The 14,457-nt window shown below is 35.9% G+C and overlaps 1 protein-coding gene across 1 annotated transcript in view; it reads right to left on the bottom strand.

The window, feature by feature from the left end:
• The window catches only part of EXOC2 (exocyst complex component 2), a 127,572-nt gene that overhangs the window by 99,986 nt on the left and 13,129 nt on the right, over positions 1-14,457 (bottom strand). Inside the window, exon 3 of the mRNA XM_075212988.1 lies at positions 12,587-12,713. Coding sequence (XP_075069089.1) covers positions 12,587-12,713 — 127 coding nt within the window. The remainder of the gene's footprint in view (positions 1-12,586; positions 12,714-14,457) is intronic.

Genomic DNA, 14,457 nt, shown 5'->3' with positions numbered 1-14,457 from the left:
GAATATTTAGGTAAAACACCTCAATAAAATAAACAATAATAAAAAAAACTAACTACTAGCTTACTGAGCTAGGAAGAAACAAGAAAATGTGGTGGAAAGACGAATCACAATATATACATTTTGGGGTGTCAACCTTTGTTTGGTGTCCATTTAGTTGAATAAGGGATAATCCATCCATAATTAAGGGCTGACATTGAGTAGGAAGAGGAAAACTAATTTTTGAGTGGAGTTACCTCTATGCGTAAATTAAAAAAAACTTGTAATGAACATATTTTCAATGCAAAATCCAGTCACTTACTTTCTAAAATAAGGCTATAAAGTTTTTTTATACATTAATATCTATTTGCAAAAAAAAAAAAAACATGGTCATAGGGCCAACAGTTGCAAAATAAGATTTAATGTTTTGGCAGCTACCAAGAAGTGAATCAGCATGTGTTGATTCTACATGTTTAAATCACAGTGCAAGGCCATTAAGTTGTCAGAGCCTTATAAATCATTCAGAAAAAGCATAGGAAAACAAATCAAAATTATATTCAAAAAAGAATACAAGACAATGCACAGGCCTAACCACCATTCTGCACATGAACCAATAGTAGGCTTTGGTTTAATAGGTTGTAATCTTTATAGTACAAGGTTAGTTAAGAGGTAGCACATTACTGATTCAGCTTTTGCCAAAGAAATAATAATAATAATAAAAAAAAAATAATTATAAAAATAAATAATCAGAATTACACCTTATGTGGTTAAATTAATTAAAACTCATGTTTAGGGATCAAGTATAAATTTTTGAGCGCTGTGCACATGTAAATGTCATTGGACCCAAAACTCAAGAAGAGGACAAATAGACTAAAGGTCTTCTCCATCACTAAGTGTATGCCACATTATCATGCATGTGTAGAATGATTTAATTTTCCTTGGAAAACATTCAGTCTTAAACATGCAGATATTTCTAACGTCCGCGGACTGGAAAAGACCCATCTGCAGTACAAAAAGGTGTTGTACTGAATAAAATAAGAAACCATGAATAGTAAAAATAGAGTTCTTCCTCTAAAAGCTACATATAAAAGGGCTTTCTTATACAACTTGACATCAATGTCTGTTGAGCTCAAAATTAAGTTAGGTCAATGTTCCAGTAGGTGGCAATGTCACACCAGGAAACAGCAAAAAGATATGGGTCCGTGGGAAAATTCTACTTAAGACAATAAGTGGGTGGCTGGTGAATGACTTGGAACTTATTTTAGATTTCAGCATTTCATTTTTATTTAAGCGTCTGATAATGACCCAATGCAATTTACAAAACAACAAACATCACTGATTTCTAACCACACTGTGCAAGGGCTTGCTTTGGACCTTAAACTAAATCTCTATGACTTGGCAGAAGAAGAAAAAAAAAATGCATGTGTGCTGGGGGTATACATGACATTAAGCAAATGATTGCAATCCACAGTTCTTCATGAGTGCACAGTATTTCCCAAAGCAACAGGGAAAGTCAGGATAAGAACAAAATCAGACTGGAGAAGTTACATTTAAGCAGTTTATATGTATTTCAAACATATAGGCATGGAAAAACATCACTATGGAACTTAAATAGCTACAATGGTCCTACAAGCACACATATGCTGTAATCCAACTGTAATTATCCTGCAGCAGTTCAGAAATGTTAGCAAACATGTTATCATTTGCTATAGGTTATAGCACATTTGTGCTTATAGATCCACTGTATGAATTAAATGTGGGTTATTAGAAATATATATATATATACATATATATATATATATATATATATATATATATTATATATATATATATATATATAATCATATTACATCTGCTGAGTTATTCTGTCAGTCTCTACATTGGTTGCCTGTTTTTTAACGAATCCAATATAAAATTCTACTACCATACAAGGCCATCAACAAAACTGCACCAACATACATCTCCTCACTTGTCTCATAATAACTCGACACCTGTTCTGCACAAAACCTGCGTCTCTCTTCTACTCTCATCACTTCCTCCCAATCTCTGTTAGAGGACTTTTTCCGTGCTGCACCCACTTTATGGAATTCACTCCCTTGCACCACAAGATTTTCCTCTAGTCTTCAAGCGCTCTCTGAAAACCCACCTCTTCAGACAAGCTTATAGTATTCCTCTACCACCCTCTTAAATCTCCCTAGGTTACGATTACCACCCTCTACACAGCTAACACAAGGCATCAACCCTCTGACCAACATAGCTGTGTGACTGAGCATACAGCCCACTAAATACTTTGTAACCTTTGCATTCTAGCTGGACAAATATTCAATATGATGTAGCACTTACCCTTGTGTATCAAACCAGTGTTCCATAGATTGTAAGCTTGCGAGCAGGCCCTTCTTACCTCTACGTATGCATATATTACCCAGTATTGTTTTGGCTTTTTTAGCTCAATACAAAACAGTGACTGAGGGGGACAGGAAAATGTTAAAACTGTACCATTTACTTTCGGTTTTTAACATAAATCACTATGGTTATCTTTATAATAACACAAAGAAGTTGTTCACTTTTACTTAGGGTTTTGATTGAAGCGGCTAAGTGTCATGTGATTACCATTGCAACCATTCATGAGATAAAAGTAGTGAGCAAAAAGGCATTCGAAGCTCATAGTATAAAACCCAACCTCACCCCTCTTTCCTCTGCCATTATATGACCACGGAGGAGCTTCGTGACTGACTGGCTCAAACTATGAGACCAGGTTACACTGATCTGGGAAGAAGTTGTAAAAAAGTTTTCAGAAGGCTTTTTTTTTTTTTCATATTTCTTTTAACAGTGTGAGACATATACATTTTGCGAAGTGTTACAAATTATAGGGGAGAAAAATACAAAAACACATACTATAAAAAAAATAAAAAAAATAACCCACAATAATATCTATGTGGGACTGCACCTTAAATTAAGACTGTGGCATGTACATAGTGGAGACAGAATATCTATAGTTATATCAGCCAAATCAGTAAAATGAGCGAGAAGGTTGGCTACTGGCGTACAGGGTACAAAAGCATCAGTGGCCAGCACAGCTCAATACATGCATACATGTAAAATACAAGCCATAATGATCTAGTGATTGCAAGTCAGTTTCCTGATAGTGCTAGTCTGATATGCAGACAGTCTTTATGTTCAAAAACTCCTGGCCCCCTATGTGAAAGCACATGCTTTAATATACAAGTAATATCAAGACTTAAATGGAGAGTAGTCATGGTAAGTTATGATGAGACTTTTAAAATGGGGTAGGATAGGTCAGTATTCAGAACTAGCAACAATGTTACCACAGTATAAGTACTAGCATACATATAACTATTAAAATTAAAGAGCACCCACCACCTCTATATGCTTATTGCATAGTGGCTTGTGTTCTTTTGTGACCCTGTTCAGAGAAAGCATTTAATAGAAGTAACTCTAAATATGCTCTCCCAGTCCAACTTCTTCAATACCGGAACACAAGGGAAGCTGTACGGTATATAGAGAAAGACACAAGAGAATGCATGCTATATTACACGCTCTCTCTCCTGGCAATGGAGGAAGCCCCTTTGTTGTTGATTACATATTGTTGCAGAAGGCACTATGTAATAAGAAAATAAATACAACATACAACTTGGCAATGGGTTAAGGTTGAGGGTAGGGAAGAGCAGAGTCTATAAAAATTAAATGATGCAAATTAAAAATTGTCCTTAAAATTGTATTAATTGAACAAAAGCGTATAAAAATAATACTAGTCTTCTCGACCGTTTAGCATTACAAATCACAGGCAAGTGAGCAAATGTAGGAATAGTTTTAAATTACTCTATAAAGAATTATGCACACAAAAACATAACTACAAGACGAAAACAGTAAGGTGAACTTTATAAATCACCTTCTAAGCCCAGAATGACTTTTTGTGTTTTACAGAAAAGCACTCTTATTAGACTTTACTTACTTCACAAATTCCTTTTTAAATAAAAATTGCATCAATAAAATGTTAACATCAGTTTTTTCAAATAATGAATAATTTAGAAAGTAATATAAAAGGTGAAAGTTTTAAACACACAGCATTTGAAGAAACATAACATACTTAAAAATGGATCTGGTTTTGGAACCCAAGACACTTTTTTTTTTTTTTTTTTACTTTTTATTAATACATGGCCATATTGGACTCCACTTTTAGCCTACAGAACACATCCCATTGAAAGTCACTTTTGAGATGACCAGAATAAAAATGACCATGCTCCTTTAGGTCAGAGATCTCAATCACTTACAATTTGAATTATGCATCATGGTAAGGAGATATAGGTTATAGAAACAAGACATTATAGTATAAAGCAAATATCAATACACTACTTAAGGACGCATTTAAATACAAACAAGCTGGCGTTTGCCTTCAAAAATGATCAGAGCTTTTTATTATTTGTTTCTAACCCTAACTGCTTAATGTCACATGCACTCAATTTATTTGCTTCTCTCTCAGCAGTCTCCAGTAAAACTAAACATCCTTAAGCAGTGTATTTTTTGCCAAAAATGTTGCAGCAACACATCCTCGGTTACATACTATTCCTCTTGCTATTACGTTCACAAATTTTTCTACAGCATAAATAAGGTGCTAACTGGGAGAGAGAAAACAATATCATAATTTATCACCAGTTCTGAATTTCAAGACCACAATTTGTAAAAAGTGTGGATGTGTCTCACAGCATATGATTTTCAATAATTCTATTACGGAGTTTACTGGGGCAATAGTGCCTACACATTAGCAACATGTTAAAATCACTTTCAGCAAAGTCAAGCAAGTAAAAACCATTAAAATCATACTCACAGAATATAGTTAAAATGTGATCTATGCAAAAAAAAATATCTAAACCTACCAAATAAATGGGTCACAAAAACCTATAGTTTTTAAGTTATTAATAAAACATTCATCTGTAAAAGTATTGGTGTGCTCTAAACATTTGTTTTCGAGGTGCACTTTCTGCATGTGAACAAATTATAATGATTATAAAAAGTATTGCTGCTAAAGACTGCACTGTGAAGAGTTAAACGTTGAGATCCTCAGACTCGGGCCACCCAGCTAGTCTGCAAATGCACTGTCCTACATTCCCAATGGATTTCCTATCAGTCAGCTTTGGGACATTTTGCATAAACATTCCCCTCAAAATGAGTAAAGGCTCCTTTACCTTCAAGCAGGGCGTTTCCTTGGCTTTAATTTTAAGACATTCATCAGAAGAATATCTGTGTATTTGATTACGATCGCCCTCGCTTGGGAGAAACCACACTTATTTTCAAACTATTTTAGTTCATCAGTTTCAAAGTGGAGAAGAAGGAAATAGATTTTCTGACTGCTCTCCCGTTTGGTTCAGTGTAAGCAAAATCAAAAAGGGATTAAGAGTTTGTTTTATGTATACAATATGTTAAAAGTTATAAATACAGCTAGGGTAATCCGAGTCAAGTCTCGGAATGAGGTGATTTTAAATTAGCTGTGTGCCAAGTGTCTAATCAGTAATGCGCACAATCTGAGATTTTAACCAATATTGAGCGGTTATTTATTCACCATGTGTACCACAATTATCCAAGCTGACAAGATCAATGAAAGAAAATAAGAACGTTTTGGCATTCAGAAGTAGAACATTTCTTATTGTTCCTCGAAAATATCAATGCTTTGTAAATTAAGAATCAGAAATAGGTAAAAATAGAAAAATACAGAATTGATATGGTGACTACAAACAATGTTGAATAATCTCATCACAAAAAAGGAATATCGTATAAAACACTGGTTAATAATTTATCTGATGGCTCACAAACAAAAAAAAATAATTCCTTTTTTCATATAGACACCAGTAGGTGTTGACCCAGAATTGGGTTGGGGTGTCTGGGTTTATATAAAGATGGAGTCTCAGGGCTAGATTTACTAAGCTGCGGGTTTGAAAAAGTGGGGATGTTGCCTATAGCAACCAACCAGATTCTAGCTTTCATTTATTTAGTACTTTCTACAAAATGACAGCTAGAATCTGATTGGTTGCTATAGGCAACATCTCCACTTTTTCAAACCCGCAGCTTAGTAAATCTAGCCCTCAGTCTCATGTAAAGTGTATTGCAGTCCTGTAAAATAGAATTACAACTGATAAAAACATACTTCTGCGAAATCAGTTCTGGACTACACAAAATGTTTTCTACACTCAGTTGATGTGCCTGAAATGTAAAGGATAATCACACATTCACACTAAATCCCTGTGGATCCAAAGTGTTTAGTGTGTATATCCAAAATAGTTCTTTGTTCTTTACCCTGCTTATAATATTTTCAGCTCCTCTTGTTTAAAAGTCTCTTCCAGGGTCACAAAAATTATATTGCCCGAATCTACAGAACGCAAGAGATATCTCATCCTAATCTACAAATCACTGCGCTCATTTATTGTTTTCCTTATGTACATGAAACTAAATATGACAAAATTGACTAGAGCAACTAACACTTATTTATATTCTTTAAATGTAATTAAAATTCAGATCATTACATTTGCATATATCAATTCTTTGCTTTTACAAAGAGTTTTTTACTATTTTTTGATTAAAGAACTAGATGTTGTTGAAACATTTCTAAATATTATTTGGTTATCGTATCAGCAAAGTGTGGCATCTTAATGATGCTTTTCACCCCATATTTAAAGCAGCGCATGTTATCACTCCACATTAAAAACAATTTCTATTAGTAAAACGGAGTGTTTGTCACACTAATTCACCATTCACCGTGGCAGCAGCATTTTGGAGAAATGTCCAAAGCGGTCAATTTTAAAGCTTTTCAACTAGAATAAATTGCATTTATAAGCTGCGAGCTGTAACAGCAATGGATTATTTCAGCACAGATGTAAATGCTATAAAATTAGCCAAGTGCAATTTTGAATCTGAAAAACATCAGTCTTAGGGGTATATTTACTAAACTCCAGGTTTCAAATAGTGGGAGATGTTGCCTAGAGCAACCAATCAGATTCTAGTCATTTATTTAGTACATTCTACAAAATGACAGCTAGAATCTGATTGGTTGCTCTAGGCAACATCTCCACTTTTTCAAACCAGCAGTTTAGTAAATAAACACCTAAATGTTGTTCATTCGAGGGAAGTATCAAACTGTAAACAATGCCAATTGCTTTCTATAATTAATACTTCTCGCTACTATATTAAATAATTAATTAGCGCCATCTCTCAGTTTCTGTTTTAAAAAGACATATCCAACTTTGTGGACAATAATATTTAAATGTAAAAAATAAATAAAGGGCATATCCTATAAGTTTTACTTAGAATTGGCATCTTTTATTCATCAACATATTGGTTAATTACTTTGCTAATTAGGATGTGTTGACCAATAGAGATTCACAATTATAATTTTTACCAGTGCATTTTAAGTGGTCATGTCTGTGCAACAATAACCCAGTGGTTAAAAGTGTTGTTTTTTTTTGCTTTTTATAATGACTTTTAACACTTTTTTTTATTTATTGAAGTATGTAATAAAAAATACATGTGTACATAATACAAACAAAGACAACTACAGATTTGTGAACTGTGACATTGAGTGGATGAACAGGTAAGTAATGTACTATTGCAGTTGATAAGACGCATATGACTTAAAAAAAACAAAAAAAAAAAAAACTTTCATTTTGAAATATATGGGGGTTATTAATTACAAAGATACAATAACCCATAGCAACCAATTTGCATGTATTGCTCTAAAGCAGTGATGGGCAACAGGCAGCCCGCCAAGCCTTTAGCTGCGGCCCCCAACCGAGTGCTTCCGATCTTATTCACTGCTTTGTGATAATTAGAGAAAGACACATAACGAGGGCCAGCCGACTTCTGCGTCACATGTCCTCCTCTGCACAGTGAGGGAGGTTACGCGACATACCCAGAGTAGTATTTTGAGCCTTTTGAAGGCTTGAAGGCAGTGCATGTGGACATCAGGGTAAGCGAAGCTGCCCAATCACTGAACTAAAGCAAGTTAGACAAGGAAAGCAAAATGACTGCTTGTTAGTTATAGGTCTTTGCACATTTGACCTGCTGCTTAGTAAACAGACTGCGTCCTCTATACTGAAATGTCACTCCCTACAGAAGAACTCTAAGTAGAAAACTAAAGCTTGATGGCAACCAATCAAATTCTAGCTATCATTTTAGAGCATGTACTAGATAAATGGTAATTAGAACGGATTGGATGCTATGGGCAACAACTCCATTTCTTACTAGAAGCTTTAGTAAATATATCCCTAAATGTCTTTTGCAATGCCACAGCCCTAACATTATAATGTCTGAGCAATGGCAGAAATGGGTATTAATAAATATTTATAAGCAGCATTGGCTCATCAATATGTTGCTATTTATTAATGGGATTGGGGGAGATTGGGACCTGTGGGCCACTGAAACCAGGCTAAAGAAGATTGGCGAATGACAAAGTAAAACTGTGGCCAAAGCAGCAACATGCTCCGGAACCAGACTCTTGTTGATGTTGTATATAAAATATGAGTGCACAAACTGGAATATACAATGACTGCCAACAAATATAACAAAATTATTGATGAAAAACAAAAATTAAAAAGTTGAAAATCGTGTCACTATATTGTCCATGCACAAAAGGATTTGGAAAAAGTGCAAAAATAACTTCATACTTTGTCAATGTAATTTCTCCAAAACCATAATCTAATTTTGATATTACATCTTGCTTTTTCCATGACAGCCAAAATCTAAGATAAAATTCTAGAAATAGAATTCAGTGTTAGTTTTCAGCATGCAGCAAACATATGAGCAACCAAGGTGTAAGGAAAGTGGCATCTTGACGTCAGCCTCTCGTGTATGTGTACTTTGCTATAGTGAGTTATGTCATCGCTCTGTACACTTTCTGGAAAGATACAATCAGGGGAACACAAAGAGAAGTGGCATGCAGCCAGGACACTACATGTTATATTTCAACAAGTGATTCCTTAGTTAAACACATGACACAGCCAGCTGAAGATATAAAACTCAAGTGGGCAAATTACTGCAGTCTGTCACACTCATGCTTTTAACATGAAATATCAAATGGCTCTTCTTACATTGCGTTTCAAAAGGTTACTTTACACACAAAAGAGTTCGTTTTAGCAACATGCTGCAAATAGCAGAGGTGTGCCGAAAGTTCGGCAGCAAATATTATGTCTTTCTTTCAAATGTCAGCTCAGTCACACTTTAGTGCAAGCAGACCAGAGGCAAATTAAACATTTTATCAATGACCTCTCTACCCTCAACTACCAGATCCCTGGGGATATAATGTCTATAATCCTAGCCATTAGGAAGATAATTACATCTTGTGGTGCTAGTAACAGATTGTGTCTGGAGAAGCAACCATTACCAGTGCAGGCTGAGCAGAGTATCTGCAACCCTTGTGGGCCTGGGCATCAGACCACCATGGTTCAACTAGCTGTGTGAGAGAGGTTTGTCTCTCCCTCCCTTATGGTCTTCGATTATTCACAGCATTTACAAGTCTTTGCTGAACAGTAAACAATTGTGAGGGGAATGCAGGAAAGTTGGTATGTGGGTATATGTTTATTTCAGACCTGTTTTAAGCAGCCGGGAACTGTAGAGTGGCAGCAGAAGAGTGATCTGACTGTAGTAGACAGATTGAAAGTCTGGTTTGGTGGGGTGATGGGTAACAGGTTGCCTAGGTACAATGGACTAAATGTAGTTAGAACTGGACTGCAAGCTCTCGAGCAGGACCCTCTATGTGCTTTGTCTCACGTCTGCACCTCCTTCATCAACTTCGTAAATATTTGTTCTGTTTCTACATACGATTGTATTTTGTATGATCCATAACTCTAACTTCTGGCGATGCAGATCTTTGTAGCCATACAAATAAACATTGATGATGACAGGCATTAGTTTGTTTTATTTTAGTATGTGGGTTTTTATCTACCACTGCAACCCGCAAATAGAACTGGCTGTGGACAGTTGCACCAGATCTGATGGCCTGCTCCTGTGTGACTGCAGTGTCTGTGTTCATGTTACCATGTCTGCCCCAAGAGACAGAAATACCGCTGTGTCATATTATTTACACAATCACCAACTATCATCAATTTTGAATTGTACTTGATTACTAATCACATGACTGCTTTTAATAAATTAGTGCAATTAGATAGAGGAATTCAAATATATATATATATATATATATATATATATACACACACACACACACACACACACACACGTTAACCCGTGCATGATACTCATACATTCTAGTCAAATCAACCTTTTTAACACCTTAAGTAGCTTCTTGTCATGCATTTGGGCCTAGCCCAGGCCTCCTCAGGGGAAGAGCGTTACTTCCCGACGCAAGCGCCCTTTTTTAACGTGGTTTTGTCCACATGTCACCACCTCATCATTTTTCTCCATCACCTCATCCTTCATCTTCATCGCCACATCCTTCATCAAGCTACTTAAGGTGTTAAAAACTCCCCACTGTCACCCCCGGCAACCACCAACCACTCCCAACTGTCACTTCTCCTTCAAGAAATATGTAGGTCAGTGTATAACTCCGCCCAGTAGGTGGTGCTGCAGCTTGGTTTTTTTTTCCACACATGCCACTAGGCATTTATATAGTAGATATATATATATTATTTATTTATTTTTAATTACTCTAATTTACTACATAGTGGCTCTAAAGCAAACATTGTGGGACCCGGTGACAGGTCCACTTTAAATTATTGCCTTAAAATATAAACACACAGCATCATCTATTTATATAGCACCACTAATTCCGCAGTACTGTACAGAGAACTCACTCACATCAGTCCCTGCCACATTGGAGCTTACAATCTATATTCCCTAACATACACACACGCAGACACACACACACACGGAGGTCAATTTAATAGCAGACATTTATCCTACTAGTATGTTTTTGTAGTGTGGGAGGAAACCGAGCACCCGGAGGAAACCCACACAAACACAGGGAGAACATAGAAACTCCACACAGAGAAGGCCATGGTCGGGAAACATACAGCACAGAACAAATAAGAGCTCCCCTGACAAACTTATTGATTCTAAATCCAAAAACCAACCAAAAGCTGAAATACTTATCAATTTTAGGTTAACTTGCAGAGTGAAGGAAAAAACACTGGTTATTTGATAGAATTTATAATTATACAATTGCTACATATTACCAAATATGGTTAAGTTTGCATAATTATGCCACAAAAACCTTAACTAGAATGCCTAAGCATACTTTACACAAGTTTAGTTTACAATATAGGTTTGTTTCGTACAATTATACAAAATGTAAAGAGCAAGTAACAACACTATTTAAAAGTAATATGTATGAAAGCCTGTAGACATGAAATAAGGGATATCCACCCGTTCTGTAATAAAGAACTGGTTAATCAATTCTATTTGGAACTTTAAAAAGGTGTCAGAAGAGGGGTGTGAGCGGTAGTCAATCTCTTGATTGTGTCAGTTTTCTGCTGGACTCTAAGAATAACAGAGTAGCCCCATGAAAATACTGCTGCATGGAATAACCCACAGGGCTCTGGCTAAGGAAGGGAGGAAGCGCTCAAAAGGTAACATGTAGGTTGTAGTTATTCGTTAGGGAATGCACAGAATGCACAGACTGCTTAGCATATTTATGGATTCATATAAAGTGGTAACTATTGGTAAGCATACACAGTAGTAAGTGGTACAGTGTTCTCCCTAGAAAATGTTCCCAGCCGTGTTGCATTAGGAAGAAGCTGGGTGAGGGCAGTGTGATAGATTGCAAAAATAATGATAATAATAATAATAATAAAAGACAAAAATGTTAGAGGTTATTGCCAACACCAGACAGGCAGGCAGAGGTCCTGGTGCCTGGCACCTGGACCTCTGCCTGTCTTGACTTGTCGTCAGTGGTCTAACACACTCTCTATGGCTGCAGTGCTCACACAATGCTTATTAGAACATGATAAACAATGGTTTGTCCTATTATAATAGGACACCTTTGGATTTCAAGAGCTGGGTGGCGAGTACAAACAGCCGGATGGAGCACCCGGGAAATAGGTCCTGGGGAGAACACTGTGGTACATAGTGATAAGGTCAGTGGTATGCATTCATCCTATTTATACTGAAAGATAAAACATTTGCTCAGTTTAACTTTACAATGAAAACAGCTGTGGTGGAATGGACGTTTAAAAGAGAACCGTGCATTTTACCATCATAAATGAAAGCTTCAATTTTGGGGTTCTGCTTAAGCAAAAGAACAGCACTTGTCAGATGAAAGACATTTGACTCAAATACAGTTGATGTACCTTAGCAAACACATTTATTTAGTCCAACAAACTTTAATCAACTTAAAAATAAAAATAGACATCAACTTAGTCATGCTATAAAGCACGCTTACCTGAAAAAAGTATACAACTGATAGCTTTAAAATGGGTGACTGCAATAAGTAATCAGTCTTGACATTTAGACAGATATTTCTGGCTGTGTGTACAACAAGTGATATAATAAACACCAGATATAGAAAGAGTGCTAGTATATAATACTGAGTACCAAGACGTGATGACTTTTGGTCTTTCAACACTCTATAAGCATAACTGTGGTCTCTTACCTGTCTATGTCTATACCCAATGGATTGGCTGGTCGTTGAGACAGTGGGGATATCCCTTTATTTCTATCTGTACGCATATCATAATAATTCATTTCTTCTACCCATACTGCTGACTGATCCAGAATACCTACAAAAAAAAGTTACCCAATGAAAGTCTGAATGTAAGATACACATCATCATCATCATCATCACCATTTATTTATATAGCACTACCAATTCCGTAGCACTGTACAGAGAACTCACTCACAGAAACATTACAGTTCCACTACACAATTACATCTTTTACACCATCTAAAGTGTATGCAGTCTGAACGGTGATAGACAGTTGTTATCCATTCATACACAAACACTGTTTCCCCTTTCCTCTGAACACATATTATTAGAGTAGACCCTAGTTATTTGTTTAAAACTAAGCTAGTGTCAGATTCCTTCCGTGTTCTACAAGCAGCACAGGTCAAAGAAAAAAAACGCCATCTATGTATAGATAGAAAGTAAAGTGGCAACAAGGGAAAGTAAAATTATTAATTCAGAACATTCAGCGCCTTGAGCATTGCAGCACACATACAAATATCACCTCTAAAGCTTGAGGTGTTTAGGAAGAGGTTAACATATTCTCAATTCTGTGGGGTCCTATGCAAAATACACTGACCCACTGCTGTAGAGAAATAAATATTTAGATTACCTCTGCAGGGTACACTTTCCAAAAGCTGCTTGATATTTACTACAGATAGTACCTTTCTGTAACAGCCCCATGAAGTTTGCAGTCAAAATATATTTCATATATAACTGTTATGATTAAAACGCCACAAAAATACACTTCTAAAGCATGAACTTCATTCAGCCAGTGCTTTTCGTGTCATAAAAACATTTGCTAGCCTCATTCTTCAAAGTTTTGATGCTGATCTTAGATGAAAGAACGAGATAACAAATGTCTAACAACCGTAGAGTCACTAAAGTCCGGTCAATATTACATCAATGTCGCAGTAAGTCATCCCGCCACTATGCCTCACAGCTGTCAAATGAAATATTTATGATGATGCCATGGGTGTTCAAGTCCTCAGCACAAAAAGACATTTGTGCGAGGGGATTTTAAACCCTTTCACATCAGTCAAATAAAGCAAGGTGCATACAAGATTTAAATAAAGTAATGCAGCTAGGCAGGGGGTTGGTTTACGAAAAATAAATTGTATACACACCTATGAATAAGGAAGTTTACACAATGCGAGTCATTTACATTAACATAAAATACTACAAGACAAGACAAGATTTTCCAGGGATGCAAGCTAAGCATAAATAATCAGATCTAATCACTTGCATGAAAACATTATGCAATGCAGGGGTGGTCCAGTAAGGGGAAATAAATAAAAATAAAACCAAAAGGAAGAAAATATGCATTTAAACAACAATTGAAATAAATTAATTTAGTTAACAAGATACAATATGAGTAACACAATAAACTAAAATTTAATTGGCTAGTTATTACAGCAACATTTTCCCCTTAACCAATTTTATAGCCTCAAAATCAATACCAACAGGTTTATAAATCAATATGAATTATTAATGGCATCAGCATGCAATAAACAAGTGATCAAACAAATAAACCATAAAAAGCAACACAAACATACCTCTGTGCACATTATATTAGAAGTCTTAATAATGATAACATATGCAAATGACTACAAACAAAATGTGCCACGATACAATGGAGTGAAAACCAATGAATGATAAGCCTGGTTACTGAAAGTTGTGCAAGGGCAAATAGATAGGATACCATCAGCTGCCCGGGGGCCCCACGGGCAAGGGGGCCCCATAGGTACGGCTCTTAATGAGAATAAATAATTCTGCAAAAGGAAAAATTCTGCAAAAAAAAC

Source organism: Mixophyes fleayi, chromosome 5, assembly GCF_038048845.1.
Source record: "Mixophyes fleayi isolate aMixFle1 chromosome 5, aMixFle1.hap1, whole genome shotgun sequence".
NCBI lineage: Eukaryota > Metazoa > Chordata > Amphibia > Anura > Limnodynastidae > Mixophyes > Mixophyes fleayi.
This window is presented reverse-complemented; position numbering and strand designations above follow the sequence as displayed.